Source organism: Podarcis liolepis (assembly GCF_965112155.1).
Source record: "Podarcis liolepis genome assembly, chromosome: 1".
Lineage (NCBI taxonomy): Eukaryota > Metazoa > Chordata > Lepidosauria > Squamata > Lacertidae > Podarcis > Podarcis liolepis.
This window is the reverse complement of record NC_139554.1, coordinates 47,181,083-47,205,755: the sequence shown is the minus strand read 5'-3', so window position 1 is coordinate 47,205,755 and position 24,673 is coordinate 47,181,083. Positions and strand designations below refer to the sequence as shown.

General features: G+C 43.0%; 1 protein-coding gene across 3 annotated transcripts in view; it reads right to left on the bottom strand.

Annotated features, from left to right (window-relative positions):
• SLC8A3 (solute carrier family 8 member A3) overlaps nt 1–24,673 on the bottom strand; it is a 165,846-nt gene that overhangs the window by 101,254 nt on the left and 39,919 nt on the right. For all 3 annotated transcript variants that reach the window (XM_083506695.1, XM_083506697.1, XM_083506696.1), the window contains exon 2: nt 22,698–24,523. In XM_083506695.1, coding sequence (XP_083362821.1) covers nt 22,698–24,466 — 1,769 coding nt within the window. In that variant the 5' untranslated portion in view covers nt 24,467–24,523. The remainder of the gene's footprint in view (nt 1–22,697; nt 24,524–24,673) is intronic.

Sequence of the window (24,673 nt, the reverse complement as noted above, 5' to 3'; positions counted from 1 at the left end):
ACATTCGGTGTGGTGCGAAGAAATTTTTATTCTGAAAGTTTGACCCAGAGAAAAAAGTTTGAGAACCACTGACCTTTGGTCCTTGGTGGGCCAAAGCATCTTTTACTAGCTTATACACGTACACCAAACACAATCCTACTTTGATGATGCAAACCTTTCAGTTTTGATTTCTCTGTTTCTCTTTTTTTAAAAAAACAACAACAAACTATTAAGCTCAGTTCCCCACATTTCTGCATCAGTTTATGATTTTTTTTCTTGTGAAAATTCATCAACATTTTAGTGTGCATTTTTCCTAATGTACACCCTTTGAGAACCACTGTCATGGTGCTGGTTTGAGACTAGCCAGTACAGTCACACAACTACCCTCATATATTCTAAACCGTTTTGCTATATTGGTAATCTCAGACCTCAGACAAATGCAGAACAATGAGGACAACTGCACCCAGTAGGACTGTCCATTATTATTATTATTATTATTATTATTATTATTATTATTATTATTACGCTGCCCATCTGCCTGGGTTGTCCCAGCCACTCTGGGGAGCTTCCAACATATATAAAAACACAATAAAACATTAAACATTTAAAAACTTCCCTATACAGGGCTGCCTTCTCATGTCTTCTAAAGGTTGTATAGTTACTTATTTCCATGGCTCGGGGATTACATAACTCCATACTCTCCAACGTTTCTCTGATGAAAATAGGGATGTTCTCAGGAAAAGCAGGACATTCCAGGATCAAATCAGAAACTGGGATGGCTTATATAAATCCAGGACTGCCCCTGGAAAACAGGGACACATGATCTGCTTGTCTTCCACCATTCCTAACTAAGCTATCTTCCTGATTTATCCTACCCTGAATGGTGTCTTTCAATTCCTAACCAGCTATTCCTGGGACATCTTGGCCTCGTTTGACTTTATGTTTATGACTCTATTTCTCACATTTTACGAACAGTAGCATAAAACCCCATATTTGTGTAACTAGCATGCTGTGTAAAAAAAAAAAAGCAAACACGAAGGTCTGTTGTCAAAAAAATTTACAGGACACCGAGTAAGTTCCCAATGTAACTCATTCAGCCCATAATTTACGTCTGTCAAAATCTTTTTGAAAGAAGAACATTTGCATTGAAAAGAGAAGGCAAAAATTCCAATTTGCACATACGATTTAGATTGCAATCTATACACACTTACCTGGAAATAAGTCCAATTAAACTCAGTTAAACAAACCTCTGCGTAGACATGCACAGGACTGCACTGCAGGCACACAAATTTCCATTAGCACCAAATGTCAAGAGATACAAAAGGACAGGGGGATAACCTTTTACTAAAACAATCTTGTTGGTGAAAACAATGAACGTTTTAGACACATTTTCTGACCCATGTAAAATGCATCTCTTTCCAGCAACAATATCTTTCCCTATACCTTGTTGAAAGGGTGTAACACCCTTTGCAAGCAGATGGCTTGGTAGGGGGACCAGGGACCTGGGGGCGGGGAAGGGGTGGGAGAGAGGGAAAGCATCCTTAATGCCAAGACAACTGGGCCAAACCTCCCTCACCTGATTCAGTCATGTGTCATGGATGTAGCCGGGGTGGGGGGCAGGAGGGCAGCTAAATAAATAAATACTTAACTAACTGACCAATCAAGTCACAGATAGCTCAGTTCTGCCCCCACCCCCAACAAAAATCCTGGCTATGCCCATGTCATGTGTACTTGACTATTTCAGGTAGAATGTGGGTGGTGATATTCATTCAAATGCACAACCCACCAAACAACACTTTAAAGGTAATTAAACTGGTATGAATGATATTAGCATCTGACTGCAACACACATGATTATTATTTTTTAAGAAAGCAGATATATAACAGTGAGATAGAACATCTTTTGAGAGGGTAAAAAGACCTACAAAGAGTTTTGTAGACACCACATTTGGTGGGGTCATCCATGGTTCTGTCCAGACCTAAGGATTTACCGAATACTGGCCAATCCTGAATTTATTTTCTTTATCATAGATTCATAGAATTGTAGAGTTGAAAGGGATCCCAAGATGGCCACCTAACCTCTGCTTAAAACCTCCAAGGAAGGAGAGCCCATAAACTTCCAAGGGAGTCTATTCAACTGTCGAACAGTTCTTACTATCAGAAGCTCTTTCTGATGTCAGAATCTCTTTTCTTGTAACTTAAAAGCTATTGGTTTGAGCCCTACACTCCAGAGAAGGGGGGAAATACTTGCTCCATCTTCCATGTGACAGCCCCTGAGATATTTGAAGATGGCTATCATATTTCCTCTCAGTTTCCTCTTTTTCAGGCTAAACATATGCAGCTCCCTCATCGTTCCTCATAAAGCTTGTTTTCCAGACCCTTGATCATCTTGGTTGCCCTCCTCTGCACACATTCTAGCTTGTCAATATCCTTCTTAATTGGTGGCATCCGGAACTGGACACAATACTCCAGGTGTGGTCTGAGCAAGGCAGAATAGAGCAGGACTATTACTTCTCTTGATCTGGACACTATACTACTCCTACTACTACTCCTCCTCCTCCTACTACTACTACTAATACTAATAATATTTTTATTAATTATACCCCACCCATCTGGCTGGTTTCCCCAGCCACTCTGGGTGGCTTCCAATAGAACACTAAAAACAGAATAAAACTTCAAACATTAAAAACTTCCCTAAACAGGGCTGCCTTCAGATGTCTTCTAAAAGTCCTTGACATCTGATGGGAGTGCGTTCCACAGGGGGGTGCCACTACCGAGAAGGCCCTCTGCCTGGTTCCCTGTAACCTCACTTCTCACAGTGAGGGAACCACCAGAAGGCGCTGGACCTCAGTGTCCAGGCTGAACGATGGGGGTGGAGACGCTCCTTCAGGTTTACTGGGCCGAGGCCATTTAGGGCTTTAAAGGTCAGCACCAACACTTTGAATTGTGCTCGGAAACATACTGGGAGCCAATGTAGGTCTTTAAGGCTGTTGATGCAGCCTCGAATAGCATTACCTTTTTTTGCTGTTGACTCATGTTAAGCTTGTGGTCCACCAAGACCCCTAGATCCTCTTCACATGTACTGCTATTAAACCAGGTGCCTCCCATCTTATATTTGTGCAGCTGGTTCTTCCTGCCTGAGTGCAGAACCTTACGTTTGTCGCTACTAAAATTCATATTCTTAGTTTGGGCCCAGTTGTCCAATCTGTTAAGGTCATTTTGAATTCTGTCTTTAGAGGAATTAGCTATCCCTCCCAGTAAACTTATTTCATGAAAATTATATATTGCTTTGTTGTAGAAAAAACCCCTCAAAACAGTGTTTAGTTTGGGGGGGGGGAATCTCATAGGGGATGGTTGGTGTGAATGGACACAGGAATGAAATGTATAGAACAGCAGAATGAGCAGGGAAAGGGTGGTGCTCCTTTGCAGACGGTTGCTAAAGGGGAAGGGGAAATGTTTTTATTGCCATTTATTTTCTGCTGTGCATAAGTTAGAGGACTTGACTTTTCAAAGCTACCAGTCTAGAAGGTCTGACAGCACACACACAAGTTCTCAAAAACCATCATGCATGCCTTGTGGAATTGAATTTTTAAAATAGGAGAAGATGCACAATGAAATGCAAAATCCTATTTAGAAGAGAAATGGAGGAAATGTATTATCTCTCTTTTTTTTTTGTATACATGTTTGTCTGCAAGAGAGGGATAGAGAGAGAAGGCCATATCCTTCATGAAAAAAGAGAGGGGAAGGATAAATACTAAATTGTTCCACAGCTGCAGAGAGGTTAGCTTGAGGTTGATGCTTTAAACGACAAAACTCTGCTAAGAAACCACATCCCTCAAGCAGCCTTGAAGCAATCGCTGACATTTAGATCTGCATCATTTCCTAACAGAGTATGAGCCCCAATGCACTGTGGGTAATCAAAGGTGGTGTGAGGTAGCTGCTTTACAATGTTCAAAGATCACTGCTTTCAGGAAGGGGGTAAATGTTCCATAGCCTGCGATAACTGGAGCATCATTGGGACCAACCCTAAGACGGTCTATCCTGCTTTTTATAAAACCACGATTATGCAGAGTTGTTGAAACAAACCAAAGCTGTCAAGACCTCTTGATCATAGCCATCGATGCAGGCTAGACAGCTGAACCTGTCACACTTTCAAACTGAGCACCTCACATTTTTTTCTTCACAAAACCAATTTTTCAAAGCTCATTTACTTTCTGTCCCTAAGAATGGACTACGGCTGTTTCAGTAAGTTAGCTGCACAGGAATCCTAACAAGTGCTAATGAGCTTGCTATTTATCTAAATAGACAAATGCCCATAATTATGACAGGCAGGATGAGAGTTGGAAGGGGGGCTTGTACACAACTCCCCATCTGAGCATCTGCTGGTAGCAGGTTGGTCATGTGTTGTCAGAGATGCTGGCGTTGTTCCCCCAGTGCAACACTGCCTCCAGGCAGCACTGAACATTTCCCCCTTGGATAAATGATAGGCACTCACTTGCATGGGCGGAAGGGATGCACTTGAGGAACACCAATTGGGTGGGGGTTAAGTCTGCCCCATGCCTCTGGTAACACCTGTGTCTAAGGAAGGTGACATTTTTTGCCTAACTACACCCTGGAGCGTAGACAGTTTAAAATGCACAGGCTCAATACAGGCACCTAACAGCAAGAAAACGACACAAAGGAAAGGGTTGAAACACCACAGCTCCAAATTACCACACACAACACGTGTGTGTGTGTAGGTCAATTTATCACAGAACTCCCTGTGGACTTAATCACATTTCACTTTGATGCTAGAATTCTGCTCCTTTGGAAACTGGCTTTTATGGAGACAAATAGATGTGCTCATATAATCTATTATCATATTAATAATGCTCATTGTTACCTTTAAGCTACCCAGGTCAAAGGCAGATTATTATCTGGCAGTGACCGTCTGCCATTCAACCACTGCCCCCTGCCCCAGTGTAGATTCTGTCAGAGGAAGAGAGTAATACCCTCTTTCATCTGTTTGCTGTTCTTTGTCCCCCATCTCTCCCCCCACCCCACCCCACACATACCCAGGAAAGGCAAAATAGAAACATCAAAGTATGTACTGAAGGCATGCAGACGGGGCATTGTTTGTGGCTGCCAAACATGACATATTGGCAATTTCTGTGCATGCTTTTAATCAGTTTCTGTACTTGTTGCTGCTCAGAAAAGCAAACTGCTAAAACACACACACACACACACACTTCTTCTACTAGACAAAGGGAATTGCAACTGTGATAAGTCCTCTACCTCACTCTACGCCAACACCCTCTGAACTCCTCCCCAGCCATCTAACCAAATATTAAGATATGTGTGAGCGGCAGACCCCATTTGGAGTGGGTAGATTTTCTGCTTGTGAAGCAGTAGTTTTCTGCTCTGCTTCTCCCCCTTCCCTTCCTCTTTTCTATTTAAACCCTTGACAATTAGCACTTGATGGATCAAGGGCCTAATTAATAGCAAGCGCTAAGGGAGGTGAAGCGAGCATGTGGGAAGCATGTGAGGAGGAGGAGGAGGAAACTGCTCCCTTAAGCAAAAACTGGCAGCGCAAACAATAAATGAAAACACAGCAGCAATGCCTGCCCTGTGCCAAAGGAGGTGGTAGAAACTGGCACTGGAGAGATTTTGTGATGGCACCATGCTGTCGTTGTTTTAGTTTCAAACCACACCTTTCTTTTTAAAGAAAATGTTACATGAGATAACAAACTTCAAATTTGTATTATTTTAGGTGCTACTCAAGGGCAATGGCAAGAGCTTCTAAATTCTAGGTGCTCCAGTGATGAGAGGCAGTCCATTTCAAGATATGGCACCAATGAGAATCCAATATGAGCCTTTCCCCCTTTTTATACATAGGGTGGCCTCAGTGGGTTGCAGGTGCCTGCTCAGTAAAACTTTTTTTAAAAAAAATTATTGCATCAGTTAAAAGAATGACAACGAATAAGAAATGACTATTTTGTATCTATTAGATCCAAGAAAAGGAATTTCAGATTTAATTGCATTCTTAATTTAAGAAAAACCAAGTGGGAATGTGAATCTTTTAACTATGAGATGTTCCCTTATTACTTAGCCCTTAGATCAGGGGTAGGCAACCTAAGGCCCGGGGGCCAGATGTGGCCCAATCGCCTTCTCAATGTGGCCTGCGGACGGTCCGGGAATCAGCGTGTTTGTACATGAGTAGAATGTGTCCTTTTATTTAAAATACATATTTGGGTTATTTGTGGGACCTGCCTGGTGTTTTTACATGAGCAGAATGTCTGCTTTTATTTAAAATGCATCTCTGGGTTATTTGTGGGGCATAGGAATTTGTTCATTTTCCCCCCAAAATATAGTCCAGCCCACCACATGGTCTGAGGGACGGTGGACCGGCACACAGCTGAAAAAGGTTGCTGACCCCTCCCTTACATTGTACCTGGAACCTTGAGTGGCTCCAAAGCACAAGTAACCCACACTTACTCTCTTAACATGGATGGATGGATGGACGAATAACCACACACACAAACCATCTCCTCCAAAACCTGAGAATGTTTGTGCTCTAGATCCCTATCTGGCTCATCCATCTCACCATGTTGGAAAGGGAGGAACACAGGTTTCTGAACTGGAACTCTGGAAATGGCTCCAGAAAAATATAAACAAAACACATGATTCTGTGTAACGTCCAGAGCTAGGCTGTGTGACCTGACTCAGGGCTATTTCTGGGGCTATAGAGTGGAGGCTTTGTGTGAAGGAAAGGTGGCTGAAGAAGGTCCGTTTATGCCTTCTAGGGCAAAAGGTCTGAGATGCCTTGTAGTTTGTGTGAGCACCCACTCCACAGATCCCCTCTCAATGAATTATTGCTGGCAATTACTATTTTCTGGAATCTGGCACATCTCTGCCAGGAATTTATAGAGAACATTTGCAAAGTAGGTTAGGCTGAGAGTTGAAAATGTTAACATTCTGGGGTCAAACATAGCTTTTAGAAAGCATTGTGTCCATACGTACTTTTTCCCTCAGCTGATTGGGGATATGACCCTTACATGAGGTGCTGTGAGGAAGTGGACAGGGGGCCTCAAATGCACATTCTGCCCCAGCCTTCTTGGTGTTCTGCATACCTGTAGCAAGATTAGGAGCTGTCTGTGGACTACAACTCACATCATCCCAGACTACTGCCAAGGCAGCTGGAGCTGATGGGAGTTGGGACATCTAAAGAGCTGCAAGTTCACCATTCTGGGTCTAGATATTTTGCTAAATTGGCCCAGCTGGAAGGTGATTTCACAAGTACTCATCCTCAAAGGCTCCCCACTCCCACCTACTTGCTTTCCCTTCTTTTCAAGTGGCTCAGTCCTCAGTTCAAGTTTGGCATTGAGATTCAGATCTGCCATCTTCAAGATCCCTTCATTCAGTATTCTCCCTTCCAGAAAGGAATAGGAGAGCCACACACAGCCCTTGCTCATCTTTTTCACGAAAACTGTCTCCATTATCTATTTGTTTCTTCTTCTTCTTTTTAAAGATAACATTCAGATGACATCCACCTCCCACAGATTAAAATGATTTAAAGGCATATGCTGAATTTCAGGACTAGGACAGTAATGCTATCATATTCATTACAAACTGTGGCAGCTACATTCATTCCTGTGATACCTTTTCAGCTGGGCGAGAATTGCAAAGGATGAAAGAACAAACACCGTCTTCCTAGTCATTAGAGCAATAGACCCACAGGATAATAGACATTTGAGACATGCTGGGAAGGGAAGCATTTGGAAATGACAAATGAACACACACATTCCAGCTAATGCATACAGAAGAGATTAGCACATCTTAAGGGGCTTACTTTGGGCCATTTCACACACTGTCTTGGGGGGGGGGGGACTGGTTTCCCACATGGGAACACACTATAAAGATCTGAAGTCATTTGGGAAATCTCTGCAGTACATCAAATGTATCTTTTAAAAACAACTGTTTGGTGGTATGAAACATTCTGTTTTCAGAATGCATTATATGGGTACATGCTAAAAACATAACCGTTGAAGTGATCTGCTGTAAGTGGGGAAATGGTTTTGAGCATCCATGGATTTCTTTCTTCTTTTTTTAAATGTATTTTTTATTAATTTTTACATAACAAATTTAAATTCAAACACATCATTCACCTCCTCATTTAGGATTCTCTGAATTCCTTGACTTCCCTCCGCCCTTCCGTGGTTACCATTGCCATTCTTTTTTCCATCTGTTTATCTTATTTTCTCCAATTTTTTTTTTTTAATAGTCCATTTTCCATAGTTTTTCATACATTACAAGCATTACTCAAATCCTGCCAAAGTTTTTAGTTGTTTACAGTGTTCTCTTAAATACATTATAATTTTCTCCCATTCCTTCTTAAAATTCTTCCTGGGTTCCGATTTTTCTAGTCAGTCTCGCCATTTTGACATAGTCCATCATCTTCATCAGCCATTCCTCTCTGGTTGGAACTTTGTCTTCTTTCCATCTCTGGGTCAGTAGTATCCTTGCTGCTGTCGTCACGTACATGAATAATAATTTCTGCTCCCTCAGAATCTCTGTACCTAAAATGCCTAACAAAAATGCCTCTGGATCCATGGATTTCTTTCTATCCCTGGAAGCCCAGGCTGTTGCAGAGGCCAGGAGCTCTCTGTGCCAACTCAATCCAGCAAGAAGGCCACAACTGCGTTGTCTGGGGCAGACCTAGCAAATCTCTTTCATGCCTTGGTAGGAGACTACAGTAACGTGTTGAATGTGGGGCTGCCCTTGATGATTATTTTAAGGTCTCCCCCAGTGCAGAAAGCAGCAGCCCGTCTTCCGATAGGGTAGGCCACTGGAAACACATTCATCCCAAGTTCAGCATCTGAACTGGTCCCTTGTTTCCGTCTGGCACAGATCAAGGTGCTGGTGTGTGCGTGTATTACAGTTTTATTCTTTTTCATTAAAATGTACAAATAAAAGTCAAACGTAAAATGTAATAAATGAGTTCCAATCTGTTCCAATAATGCAACACAACTTCTTCCACATTGCCTTCAACTATTTATATTCTGTAAGTTTATTAGATTTCTCCTTCCAGCCACAAAACTGAACTACTTTATATATAAGCAAAAAGGAAATTCTTATAACATTGGTAACACTACTATTTTCTTGATATTTAATTCTAATCCAAAACCTATACTGCTTTCCCACAAACAAGCTAACTGAGGCAGGTTCTGCTCCTCTCATTTTAAAGGATAAGTTAATTTGTTCAGCATGAAATTTTGCCAAATGCTTCTCCATTTGTCCCCAATGGCAGCTGCTTTATTTTTACTTACACACACACACACACAGAGAGAGAGAGAGAGAGAGAGAGAGAGACAGACACTGATCCATCCTTGTTGCTACCAATAAATTACCTATCAACTCTCAGCGTTCAAGGCTAATACTGTATTTCATCAAGCTCAATAAAACAATAAATGATCCTTAGCAGCTTTCCAAAATTGCCATATCTTTATACAATATATTTATTCATATAGTCTGGTTGATCTTTTTACCCTTCAACATTCTTCTGATGTATTTCCAAACTTCTTTTTAATTTCCCTGCACATGTATAATGCCACTGGTAGAAATCCTTTTTTTTTTTTAATGTCCAAGCACTGCTGCATTTAGAGATACAACAAAAAATGCAACCATTGAGATACTGGGATTATGAACTGCTAGATCAGCTTTCCCCAACCTGGTGCCCTCTGATGCTTTTGACTCTCGAATCCCATCAGTCCCAGCCAGGATAGCCAATGGTCAGGGATGATGGGAGTTGCCGTGCAAGAATACCTGGAGTTCACCCAGCTCCTCTAGATATTCCTCCCATATATTAGTATATCTTGAACCCCCATCAATATATTACAGGTACTTGAGAGAGCTTGTTTAGAAGTTCTTAAGTTTACTCTAAGAGGTCCCGCTATCTTTCTATTCTCTTGGTCAGCTCTCTGCAGTTAAATTCATGATCTGTCTAAACATAGGTAGTCTGTTGCAGCAAAATAACAGTCTCAAGGCACAAGAAGACTTGCACAAATTTCCATGGGCCAATGGACTCTGGGCCATTGCAATTTATGTTATAATGCTTTCGTCAGTCTCTTTGTTGCTCAGACTTCCAGACTGCATGATTTCTCTTATTTATTGGAATGCAATACTTTCATGTTCTTTTAAAAAAAAAATACATAAAGGCATATTTCTCCCATGTACTTAAATCACCTGTGCTTCTGCCACGCTAAAATATTTGTGATGTATAGACATGTATTAGCTAGAAAGAAAAGGCTAACACATCTCTATGCTTATCCCAAATTCTAGCAATAGCGATCCTTTCCATTTGCTCTTACCATACTTTGGCCTCCAAGGGAATGATCAAAACTTCTTGTTCCAAGTTACAGCACTAGTTATATTTACATGCCTCCAACAGCTGCTAAGGTGACACTCAGCTATGGTTGGCATTTCCACTCCTCCTTGTAATCAACACTGCAGCAATACCCTTTTCTTTTAGACCAATTAATACATACTTGGTATCTCATTTAGCTTCTTTTGTTGCATAAACACCAGTAAAGTTACTAATAAAGAACAGATATTTCAGTCAGGTTTTCATTTTTAGCACTGCTTTCTGACTCATCCACAAAAGCTTTAACCTTTACCGTGCCTGGAAATCTTTGGTTATCTTATGTAACAATGGCTACCATAATGTAATCCTACTGTATATTGACCGGGTGGGGTGATAGGGAGAAAAGATTCACCGGTGAAACAATTGCCACATCCTACGCCCTGCCATTTCAACATGGGTAGGACATGAGGGGCGAATTGCTTCACGTTCCACTTTGCAATGGGAGGGAATTCCTTACACCAGTTCCAGGGCTGGCAGAGTGTTGAACTGGTTCCTGGCCCTTATTGGAGAAGCAAAGGGGTTCAGGCGGTGGTATATCCACCCCTCCATACCTCCTGGCATGCCCAGTTTCCCTCTCCCCTGCCAGCAGAACATCACAGGCAGGACACCTATGACCATGCAACTTCCCATGACCAGGCCAGTGGACTTTGGGCAGCATCCGTATCATCCCACCAGTGTTTCTCTTTCTCTACTGCCAGAGCAGCATTCATGCCACTTCCCTGAAGCCCAGTGAGTTTAGAATCGCTCTCCAGATTGTTTTCTGTAACATCTGAAAGATGAATGACCCTGCCGCTTGGGAACCAGGAGGTGGCCAGCCCAACGGACAGCAAGCACGCGCCTTTAACAGGTTTATTCCGCTGGCAGGGATTCCTTTCAGAAGCATTTGGGTAAGTGCTGCACACCACGGAGTTCAATCTGCGCTAAGCAGATTAGTTCTTTACCGGTGAAAGGTTCTGGGCAGCAGGATAGAGTTACTCACCATGTGATATGAGGCGCTTGTCATTAGGTTTCACTGATAGGATATAATTATATGCTCCCTGGAGGGTACTTCTAATTGAATTATAGGGTGTCTCACAAGCATCCTGGGCAGTGGTTAAAGGAAGCTGAGCCATTCTCTTGCCCAGAACAAGATAGAGACACACCCCGTAATTAAATTAGAAGTACCCTCAGGGGAGTGTGACCTTACCTCATGAAGTCATTTGTTATAAACACGTCGATTGTTGTTGTTTTTTTAGTTAGCAATCTTAAGATTCACAGATTCCCCTCCCATATCCTCAGCTTGCTTGCCCCTGCTTAAATCTGAGATATGAGCAAGCTGATAGCTATTTTTGCACAGCTCCCTCCTACTCCCCTTTCTCCTCCATCCGCGATTGTGTCAGAAAGCATGACACTACTGGAGGTGCTATTTTCACCCAGGAACAAAGATTATATATTCTGTCTGCAAATATTGGATGAGGAGTTTAAATGACTAAACTACACGTACAGTTAATTACATACCTGCTACCTGATATTTTCCACCATGCCTTCAATTGAAAACGAGGTTCTCCTGTAATCAAACTGGCTGTGCTGAGTTTGTTTTACACTAAGAAAATAGCGTCCTCTGCCTCAAGGCTCCCACCCCAAACGCTACAAAAAGAGGCTCCTATGTACGGGAAAGTAAGAAAGCTTTATTCAAGGTTTACAATGGCACAGGTCAGGCCACGGATTCCAAAGGCATGGTGAAAGAGTTCAAGAACAGCATCAGATTCCAACAGCAGACAAAAGCTGCAGAGGTGTCTCAACAAATGGCCACATCCTTCCAGCCAGCTTTTAAATGCAGTCTTGGGAGACTCTTTCTCCTTACAATATGGTGCATTTGGAGGGACAAGCGTCTGTTGCTAATGGTGGAAGCTCTTCTGGCTCCTCCTTCCCTCCAGCTGACCAGCCTCCTCTCTCCAGCTGGTCAACAACCTTCCTCAATGCTAGGGAATCTCTACTCCACTCTGTTGATGGGGCAGGATAGGGAGACAGCAGGACTACTGCCCCTCCCTGACATCTAAAGGTGAAGGAGCAAGGCCAGAGTCCTTCCCCTCAGCCTATCCCTGCTGACAGTGCCCTCCAGGCTCCCCTCTTCTTTCTCCTGTGACAGCAATTGTCATCTTAGCCTCCAGTCGGTCGGGACTGTGGGGCTGATGACAGTGCTCCGTCTCAGAGGGGTAGCTGTTAGTCTGTTGGAACATTGCAAAGGAGACAGTGCAAGAGGATAGCTATAAATGCATAGGGAGCCATGATTTGGTTTAACACAAGCCCGAACTGCAGTTAACTTAAAAGCAGAGGCAGTTACTGCATGACCCTCCATACATCGCTGGACTACAGCTCCCATTACCCCTAACCATTGGACATGTTGGCTGGAGCTCATGGGAGTTGGAGTTCAACAACCCTCTGGAGGAGGAAAGGAGAAGATTTCACAGTGTGCACCTCAACAGTAATATAGAAGAGTTTGGATTTGATATCCCGCCTTTCACTCCCTTTAAGGAGTCTCAAAGCGGCTAACATTCTCCTTTCCCTTCCTCCCCCACAACAAACACTCTGTGAGGTGAGTGGGGCTGAGAGACTTCAAAGAAGTGTGACTGGCCCAAGGTCACCCAGCAGCTGCATGTGGAGGAGCGGAGACGCGAACCCGGTTCCCCAGATTAGGAGACTACCGCTCTTAACCACTCTTAACCACTACACCACACTGGCTCATTCATATAAATGAATCTGGGCATACATGGCAAATTTCACTGTTATGTTTTGTGAAAAGAAACTGGAATTGAAAAAGCCAGTGCCCTGGTTTCATGTATTATGAAACTATTTGCTCAAGTTCAGTGTTGACCACACTGAATATTGGTAACCCGTTTATTTGCATAGAGATGCCAGCAAAGTTTCCTGGGCTCAGGCCCAGAAATGAGCTTTGGGTACCAGTGATGCTTGCATAAAAGATGAGACAATCATTATGAGCCCCCAAAATATTGTGTGGGCCAGAAAGTAATTCCTAGCTTAGCCCACCTCACCTTATCTCCCCCAACCTCTCCCTTCCATCCAGTCTCCCTCTCTGATCCCCTCCAAATTGCCTCTTCCCATCCCTTTCAAAATAACTGACCTGTCAGGGGCAGCCAGATACAACAAAGGAGGCCTGATCATCATGATTATTACACCAGTCAACTCAGTGGCATAGCGTGGGGGGTGCAGGGGGGGGCCGGCCGCACCGGGCGCAACATCTGGGGGTTAGGGGGCGCAAATCCATGGGTTAGGGGGCGCAAATCCATGGGTTAGGGGGCACAAATTACTTGCCTTGCCCCAGGTGCTGACAACCCACGCTACGCCACTGAGTCAACTGACATATGTCAGGAATTCTAGCAACCTTTCCAGCACGATTCCCTGTTAGCCACCCTGTGTATTTCTTTGCGAAAGAAAGTGTGGTGTATAAAATACAGATAGGAGCGTCTCCACCCCCATCGTTCTGCCTGGACACTGAGGTCCAGCTCTGAGAGCCTTCTCGCAGTTCCCTCACTGCAAGAAGTGAGGTTACAGGGAACCAGGCAGAGGGCCTTTTTGGTAGTGGCGCCCACCCTGTGGAACACCCTCCCATCAAATGTCAAGGAAATAAACTACTATCTGACTTTTAGAAGACATCTTTTAGAAGGCAGCCCTGTTTAGGGAAGTTTTTAATATTTGATATTTTATCGCTTATTATTATTATGTTGGGAGCCACCCAGAGCGTCTGGGGACAGATGGGCAGGGTGTAATTATCATCATCATCATCATCATCACCAATTATAAAATTCATGATATTGATTTTACCCATCATGAAATGTTGAACCCGGCATATTTTAAGAAGTTACCTACGTTTCAAGAATTCAACTTTGGGAATTCACTGCCAACTCACTTTATTATGATTATTTTAATTTGTATGCCATTTTATATTTCACTAGCAATCTCTAAGCATTTACATATTCCAACAAAAATCAACCTATATTGCTACTGTTTATTTAAATCTCAAATAACTACCAGAACTAGCTACAATGATTTCTTCTAATCTTGTGTGTGCATTATTTTTTTTTAAAAAAAATTGTTTCCAAATATGGGCAGATCCGATTTTGTACAGCTTACAAAGAATAGATAAGGTTACAATTCACAATGGGAATGTACACAAAACTCTGTGAAAGAGGAAAAGGGATGGCATTCCTCATATTTCTTTACAGGCTCCGTCGGCATGATGAGTATCCCATTGTCATTCGTATTGTGTTTTCTTTATTCCTGTTGAGGCTGCCTCCAAAATGAAACTAAGCTCCTATTCTTTATTCACCTGCTTATAGGGAGGTAACACCAGTTGCAAGACTTATTGCACTTTCATAAGCTAGAACACTTTCAGCCAGCCTCAAAGTCTTAGGGGCACTTTACATCCTGGCATTGTCCTATCTGCATAGATGTAAATAATGTTAAAAATCTGGGGTCATCTTATACATGGGAAGTGCAGAGGGGGGTTAGGCGATTGGTTGCATCTGTGATCAGGAGCATATCAGCGGTGATATGGTGGGTGATTGGTGGCTGTGACAGGGGCTGGTTTGGATTGGCTGGTGCTGCGGCAATTGGGTGGGTGATTGGTGGCTGCGTCAAGGGCTGTTTTGGATTGGCTGCCGCTGTGTCTGATTGCTGGCTACTGTTGGCTTTGGCGAGGCATGCAATTGGCAGCGTTTGTCAGCCGGGTGAGTGACCATCTCCTCCCATTTACTTAAATTGGAGTCCCCCAAAATAGGGGGCGTGTTATACACAGGGGCGTGTTATACACAGCAAAATACAGTAATTTATTCCATGAATACAGTGATTGTATGAAGCACATCAACCCTTATAACAACAAAGTCACCTTTGGAGCAAAATAACATTGTCACTGTTATCCATGGTACTAAATGAATTTGCTCTGGACTAAAACCTTGACTTTAGCATGGGGACTCTCTTTAGTACTACCCAAACTACCAGGCACATAGGAAAGCAACTACTGCTACTCATTGCACATGCTAAATTCAGCTATCTAAGCTGGTGAAGAGAAAATGCACCTCACACGCAAAAAACACATTCTTGCAGACTTAGGGTGCAAGCACCCCTAGGTCAGGGGCAGCCAAATATATTTTGCTGCCTGAGGCAAAGAACAAGATTGCACCCCTCTTTGTTTCACGTGCCCTTCTTTGTTTCACGTGCGGAAGCTAACTGGCCTGGCTGTTCCATCTTATTTCAACACTGGTGGCAGGATCGCACCCCCCCCCCGCACCTGCAGGTCATCTATGGGGTCCAGGACAGGTCACGTAGCATACACAGCTCTGTCTGGCCTCAGGGCTTAGGGGGAACAGCAGAGGATGGCTGTTGATTCGCAGTTGCCCCAGAGTGGTAGAGATGCCCCTACAATAATACTACCAGTAATTATGAGTTGGATCCAAATAATAGCTACAGTTTCACAAAAGCTTGCACAAGAGGTTGTGCAAAGGTTTCCATAATGCTATAATATTAAGGATCTAAAGCAGCTCTCATGATTGCACAAGCTCTTTGGATAAACATTTTCCACATTTGTAAGGGCATTTTTGGATTCCAATCCTTGTAAAACTAGGGTTAACACTGCAGCATGAAGTCTTACATTAGTCTAACAGGAGGTCCTGGCACGTTTCCCATTCAGGGGTGCAATACTCGGTTGGTGGATAATTTAATGACAGTGACGATGTTTGTACTACCACAGCATATGAAGTTCTGGCACATTTTCTGGCTGTATTAACATATGTACTGGCCTTTTTGCTGGAGCTTTTGAAGATGAGATTTAAATGTAAGGCAGCTATCAGGCATCCTTCCCAGACGATATTGGATGAGAAACCAGATCAACAGGTTTGCTCCCCATTAATATTTCTATTTCTTATTTAATACCTAAAATGAAAAGGTGTTGGACATTCCGATCCATACAGGAAATGAAAGTTCATTCTGGCAGAAATATATTCGATATGTGAAAATCTGAGGTTAACCACTATCCATTGGCCAGCTTTAACCCATGAGGCTCTGCCATCTCAGGGCATTGCCATATCATCTTGGGACACTCTTTGGGACGCTGCACAAAGAGGTGTTGCTGCCTCCTTCCCATCACTTTTGAAGCAGCGCAAGCCCTTGGTGCGGCTCATCTGGAAGGAGCACTTGAGATCAAATGCAAGATTTGGTAAAAAGGCACAATATTGGGATATATAACCTTCAGTCTATGCCTTGTTTGGCTTGGTGCAACTGCTCACGGGATTCAGACTGGTCCATTCATGTTAATATAATCTAAGTGCCTTAAGGAATATGGACTTGTCTACTAAAGCACATTCAAAGAAGATTGTGAAGCTTCGGGTAACCTTTTCAAATTATTTAGTGTTTGATCAGACAGACAGACAGACAGACACACACACACACACACACACACACACACACACACACATGTGATAGTAAATGGGGCTGTAGAAATGTCTAATTCTATATAAAGGAATTTTAGGGATTTTCCTCCCAGCAGCAGATTTCTCTCTGTGTGTGTGTTTATCTGATTGAAAGCCAGTGAAATAAAAATAGATCTGGATCTTTCCCTACAAAATCTGGAGGGAACGGCTGAGATGGATTTATTTAGGCTGCAAGGCCACAGTAAAGGAGGGCCGATAATTGAATCCTTCTAGCTTTGTAGCAAAGGGATCCTAAACAAAGGCCTTTTGCAGACCTGAATGAATGGAAAGGCTCATATCACATGGATGCTTTTTTATCTGATCAAAAAAAGTATGCACTCTGCAAATCCAGTGAAATGGAAAGCCAGCCACCTGCAGGAACAAGGTTGGATCTGGACTCTAACCCCAACACATCTATTTTCAATGGGGCAAGGACACCTTTTCGACAATGGCCAACCTTACCTTCTTCTAACCATGAGATCATCAAGCAACACCATCACCTCTAGGCTGAAGTTCAACCTACAGTTAAGTATATAAAGAAATGTGGGCAAGACCATGAATGAACCAGTATAGCAAAAGCAGATGGGAAGCAACTTTTTGCCTGCCTTTCTAAACATCGATGGATAGATCTCATCTCTGTTCCATGTCACTAAGACACACAATATAACAAGTTACTTCCTTACCACAGTGAGCAAGAGTAGCAGAACTCTGAAACCAGCCATAAATTAGTTGTTTGACCTGAAAAAGGCCATTTTTAATCCACTTTGGGATAAGTTCCCTCTAAGATTATGCAAACACATGGCCTGTGAATTAATCTTAGAGCCCTTCCACCATAGGCTGCTAAGACTCCTCTTCACCTATTATCTTCACTGTCAATGTATTTCACTCAAGCTATTGGCGATTTGGGACTCTGGGAGTTTCCCTCATTTGAAGTTGTCACACAAATCCGTTCACATGCCATTCCCTTCTACCCACCCACCCCTGACAGGATGCCATTTGTCCTTCACATGGACAGTTGGCATGTAATCCCCATCAGCACCTGTCAGCAAAGGCTGTAAGAGGGTAAAGATCAACCCAATGCTTCTCCTGTTTAAGCAATTGTCAGGGTGTCCCATTTCAGAAGACAGATTTCATGCATTCCTGAAACGCCACCACAATCACCCGATCCTAATCTCTAGAAAGTCGCACACAACACACACTGCTCCTCAGCCAGTCGGCATGAAAACACCACGGATAATCTCCCCAAGTCATGCCAGCCAATGCACAGCCAACATTCAAGCTGAAGTGTTTCATACCATAAGTATGTAGGCACTGCATGTCAAAGGGAAAATAGATTTTTTTCTTAGTGATTATTAAATCCTGAAAGAAGGGGAGCTTATCTACAACCTTTGACACGTATCCAAGGAGCAGAACATAAATGTAAATCCAACATTTACCTCCCCCCACCAAAAAAAGCTTCCACCATTGTGGAGCCCCTATTATACAAACCTTCAAACATCTATATATGCGGGTACATGACACTGATATTTAGGACCTGTGTGTATCCTGTCTCTCAAACACAAAACAAACTCCTTGATGAAACCATGCAAGTATCTCAATGTTTTGGATGAATTATTTAAATAGCCTGTCTTCAAATGATTGCAATCTCCTCTCTGGAACTACTTAATTGAATAGGGTCGTTTTGTGAAACAAAAAATTATAGAGGAGAAATACTGGCTATGGGAAGCAGACCTCAGCCTGCTTACAAAAAGTTACAGAAGCTGTAATTTAAACTTGGTATGTCAGTAAACTCATAAGAGGGAAATGTGTCTTCTTAACATTATTAATTCCAGGGCACTGACTGTGGTAATCAGAGAATTCCCAAGAGAAGCACGAGAGATGATTCTTAAATAGCTCAGTCAACAATGGGTGGCCCACAATGCCTATAAGTTAGACTCTGGTGGGAAGTTGGGAGGTCGGCAGCAGCAGCAAATAAGTGGCAAGGATGTAAGGCAGTGAATGGAGAGAAAGCATCTAGTATTGTCAACATTCAGAAGTTACAAACACCCTGCTAGACAATGCTGTCTGCAATTATGAAATTCTTTAAAATATACACTTGTAGGTTTCAGAGGCACAAAGCAGTGAAACCATGTAACTTCTACTTAGGCATCTCTATCAATAATTAGATACAGACTTACTGTCCTTGCTCTAAAGTCATGGCAGTCTCTCAAAACTGGTAACTTATCTGCCACCTTATTCCCTTACTAAACCACAATGATGTTATGTCTTAAAGTAGGCAGGCATCTGTACTGAATCAAATATCTGTGGATTACTCTACTCTCTTCAGAAATCATTCCTGAAGGGCTCCTCTCCAATTATAAATGGGACCGTTTGAATATAGAGCATGCATGTGAGCCCATGTGGTGTAGTGGTTAAGAGCGATAGACTCGTAATCTGGTGAACTGAGTTCGCGTCTCCGCTCCTCCACATGCAGCTGCTGGGTGACCTTGGGCTAGTCACACTTTTTTGAAGTCTCTCAGCCCCACTCACCTCACAGAGTGTTTGTTGTGGGGGAGGAAGGAAAAGGAGAATGTTAACAGCTTTAAGACTCCTTCAGGTAGTGATAAAGCAGGATATAAAATCCATAGAACTGGTACAGATTTGATGAAAAGTGTCAGTGGTGGTCACTTCATCCAGTGGGCTAAAAAGTAATAGAATTGTAGAGTTGGAAGGGACAACAAGGGGCATCCAGTTTGATTTGAACCCCCAAATCCTTGCTCATATTCTATGATTAAAAAAGAGAAAAATAAATTAGCCCAAGCCATGGGTGCTTCTTCTGTACTAGTTGCTGTGTTTGGAAATCTGCCATGTTGGAAAGCCGTGATGTATGTGCCCTCCAAAACAGCGGCTTGAATTTTAAAATCAATTACTGGAGAAAATGGAACTTCATCTAGCAGGTTCACAGGCATCGCAGTGACAGCACAAGTCCTGCTAAATATATGTAGTTCTCACATTTGCCCTTTGCGGCATCACTTGGGGCAACGTGGCAGCTATTCAATGTTGCAGAATTGGCTCTTGAACTATTAAATGGATTACGTAAAAAAAGAAGAAGAAGAAGATCCAAAGGTCTAATGTGTTTGAGCATGCTACTTTCCCAAAAGGCACTTCAGTGCATTAACCTGGACTAATGAGGGGGATGGAATAAGAGGGATATGAGAAGGGCTGCCTGAGGCCCACATCAACAAGGAGCAGGGGCAGAGGGAAATGCTTCCAGTGGCCTGGATGCTCTCCAGTGGCCTAGCACTCCTCACCAGAAGGCAGGATTCTCTGAGAAAGGATAAAGTACATAGAATCTGTAGAGGTTGAGCACTGCTGTCCTAGACCTCACAGCTACCTGCCAATCAGCTCTGAAGCTGATAGGACAGAGCAGATGGCAGCAGAATTACAGCTGTTGGATGAGGCTAGTGGATCTTCCATAGGCCCCAACCCAATATGGTGGATGGGACTGCTTAAGGGGGGAGCACCAGGGTGCAGACCTCACAGGTCTGTTCATAGCTGTGACCTCATTGCCACCTCAACTTGCCCCATCCCATGCATTGAGCTTGGAGACACTGCTGACAGGAGGATACCACCGTGTCCACCACCACACAAGCCAACACAGCTGCTAGTATGTGGCCAAAATGAACTAATTCCATGCTTACTAAGAGGAAGCCTGCAGAGGCAGAGCGACAGTGATGTAAGCTGCACACCATCAATGGGTTGGCACCGGTGGCAGTACCAGCCCGCTTGTGTAGAACAGCTGGGTTGTGGGATTTGGATCGCTTGCAGAGTCACAGAAATTAGAACTCCCCTCAATTCCACACTCCTTCAACAAGAGAGTTGCACAGAAGATCACCTATCCACCAACAACAGAGAAATAATTTCTCCCAACCCACCTCCCTAAATATGGGTGAGGAAACTTTGACCATACTGGAATTACAGAAGCAATAAGCAAGACCCGGCAGCAGGATCCATCTGCTTCCCACAGAATCGAAGTTTGATTCAGGGGTCTTTTTATTCCCACATTCCACCCAAGATAAACATTTTTAGGGATTCAGCATGGTTTCTTTTCTTTTTTAATATTTTAATGATACACAAACTTTTGCCACTTAAGGAAAAGCATCATCTCTGGTCATTGTCTCCTAAGTGGTAGGCAGTATCTCCAGGACAGAGCAAACTCCATTTCCTGACTCTTTAATTTTTTCCTGTATACCTACTTGATTGAGATCAATTGGGGGCGGGCGGTGTGGGACATTTGTGAATGCAGCTAACCTAGTGCTGACATGGAAAAGAGCAACTTAAAATTCTAAAGGAAAACAACTTGCAGTTGTAGCTGTTTCGCTTTAACACTCTTTTCATGTAAATAGAGGTGGTCTTTAGGTTGAATATGACAGGTTTCCATTTACCTTTTTTAAAAAATCTGGCACAGCATCCAGAATCTCCTCCTGAAGGATCGGCCTTTTCCATAATGGAAAATTAGAGAACTATTAATTAAGCATGAAAATGTTAACATGTATAGTGCATTTTGCTGGGATGTCACTGGACAGTCACAGAAAATGCAATTATATGTTTGTGAGTGAAAGAGCAAAATGCCTCTGCCCAGGGGAACATAGGAAGTTTCCTGAGACCAAGCCAGACCATTGGAGCACCTAGCTCAGTATGGTCTGTTCCTCTTGCATTCACTAACAAACCCTCACAGTGACAGAGGAATCAACAGAGCCAGGGCAAGGAGAGCAGCATAGTAGATCTACTAGAGAGGTTGCCTTAACATGTATTTTATTAAGAGGAAGGTATAACAAATTAAATGTGTGATTAATAAAGCTGTGTCTGTTTTAAGCTTCAAGCTAAAAGAGATGATTACACTGAAGGCATCTTACAGGTTTTTCCACCTTCCAACTTTATCTAAAATATCTTGCTAATTTAAACTGTAGATCAGAGGTGGTCATGCTACCAAACCTTAATAGAGGAATGTACATAGCTGTAGACTTGGCTAACAGAAGATTTTGTTTCCAAGAATAATTGCAATGTGCCTCATCAAAGATGGTAGAAATCCCTTGGTATATAAAGGGATTTTATTTGCAGGGGAGCACGTGAAAACTGCTTGGGTTTCCTACCATATTTCTTAAAACCTAATTAGAAGCTTTTATCTCTCTCTTGAAGCAACCAATGTGTTACTCAGACTCAAACTGAACTATCATTATTGGGGGGAAATAGTGATTAATTTGTGGGCTGGAAAGAAGCAGAGGAGAAAGTAACTGATTAGATAAAAAAAAAATAAAAAATTGAATCTGAAGAAGTGTGCATGCACACAAAAGCTGATACCCAGAACAAACTTAGTTGGTCTCTAAGGTGCTACTGGACAATTTTTAAATTTATTTTGATTGCACCAGACCAACACCTACCCGAATCTTGTAACTGATTAGATGAACCAGTAAGATCAGGGTATGATGACCAAGGATCTAGTCCTACAACCATAACTCATTCAATTTGATAATAGCATGTGTCAATGACAATTAACTTGGGGAATATTCCTCTAGACCAAGACCCCAATTTTATTTTGGAATTCAATCTTGTCACAATTTTAACAATACTCAAGTAAAGTTTTAAAGAAAAATGCATTAAAGAAAAATGCAGCCATATTTATTCATTCCTAGGAGGAGAGCAGAAAAGCCCAGATCCTGCTGTAGGGTTCTTGCCTGGGGGGAGATAAGTATGGAGACTAGAGGGAAGGGAGAGAGGACAGTCCATTACATGTTGCCCTTGTTTACCTGTGATGGAAGAAAATTCTGGAGTTAAATAAATAGTTGACCTCTGAAGAAATTAAAGCAAGGTACTTACACAGTTTCATCGTTCTTGAACTCCAGCTCCCCATAAGCATCTTCAAAGTCCTCTCCGCCTCCTTTTGCTGTTCCTTCTACCGTTCTAAAAGGGACTATGACTGTACCTCGGGCACCAGATGTCCTAAGGACTTTCACCTCCATTACCCCAATGCTCTCACTGACATGTATCACGTCACACTCAAAGGTGAAGATGCCCGCATGGTCATCATCTAAGATAGTCACAGTAGCCACATAAGGAGAGGCCAGCATGGCCTTGGGGTATGGCAGGTTATTGAGCTCCGGAGGAGGTTCGTCTGTCTCAACCACCCGCAGGTTGCTGAGGCGCACAAAGAAATGCTCATCTTCCTCAAAGATGTCATCATCAATGATCCCTATAGAGAACTCTTTCTGGGTCTCCCCTGACTTCAAGACAACTGTTCCTTCTGTAAACTCATAGTCAGCCCCCGCATTGGCAGAGCCATCCTCCGTTTTATAGTCCACATAGATTGTCTTGGATATGTCTCCTCCTTTCCGAACCACGGTTAGGAGGACAGCACCACAGTTCTCCAGACACTGGTAGGAGCAAGGATCAAAACAAATTTTTGAGATAAAGTCCTCTGGTTCCTCTGGCCGCACCTCATGCAAGCTAGCACTCCTCTTGGCTTGCTCAGCTGCATGCTTTTTAAGGATATTTCCTGCTCCAGTCATCATCCTGGTGGCCTGAATCCGATAGAACGCTCTGCTCTTTTGCTGATGAGATAAGGCATAGTAATTGGCCATTTCCACCAGCTGGTCTAAGTCTTTCTCTGGGTGTTTTTGCTTCAGATCCTTGAGAATCCGAATCATCTCTTTGCGAGACTCGTCCACCTCTTTCCCCTCCATAGGCACTAGGTTTCCATCCAGAAAGTGAGAGTTCATCATCTTACCATCCATTTCAATCCCTTTGGGGTGCTCCCCCTCAGTCTCAATGATAATACCTCTGTGCTTGTCAGTACGGTACTTTTTGTGCATATACTTGTAGAAGAATAGCCTTCTGTCTGCTATCCAAGCCAGGAGGACACAAACAGGGAAGAAGAACAGAGTGAGGAGGCCTTCCCATACCTGGACCACGCCTGGAGAGAAAACCGCAAGGATCATGTATAACCAGATATAGGCGAAGATGCTCCAAGCCGCAGTGACAAAGAAGACCCTCAAATGCTTTATCTTCCTCACCTCGCCATCAGGAATGACATAGACACAGATGGCTATGATAATAAACATATTGAAGGCTGCACTGCCAACTATGGTTGAAGGTCCCAGATCGCCAGCAATGAATCCATGGCCACAGACCTCTATCAATGACAGGAGGATCTCAGGAGCAGAGGAACCAAGAGCCATGAGGGTCAAATTGGAAACAGTTTCATTCCAAACTCGGATGGTGGTGGTGGTGGTTTCTCCATTGGGTTTCCTGATGGTAACCTCTTTCTCTTGCGAAGTAATGACCTCAATGGACGCCATGAAGCGATCGGCAATGATAGAGACTCCGAGGAACATATAGATCAGCGCCACAAAGTAAACAATAACCCTGGCAATTTTGTCCCCCAGAGATGGATTTTCTGGGTACCATATTGGCAAGATAACACCCTCCTTGCACACGGAGGATCCTGAGCATGTACTGTTTTGTCCTATGCTGGCTGGATCTGCCCCCGTGCCAGCGTCCACCTGCAGACCATGTAAAAAAAGGACAAAAGTAATGAGCCCAAAACGGAGGAAGGCTGAGCTGACAGGTTGCAACCTTAACCACGCCATACACAAGATTTAGCTTCTACTGTCCAGAGGCAACAGTCTTCTTTCCAGGTTAAGAACCTGCAACAGAAAAGAATAAGAAGTATGAGATGGAAGAAAACAAAAGAAAGCTGTTTCGTACATAAACAAAGTGTTTCACTGTTATTCACCTCAAGTCACATCTACTTATTAAGTACACATGGAAACAGCAACAATATCTGCAGCGCAGGC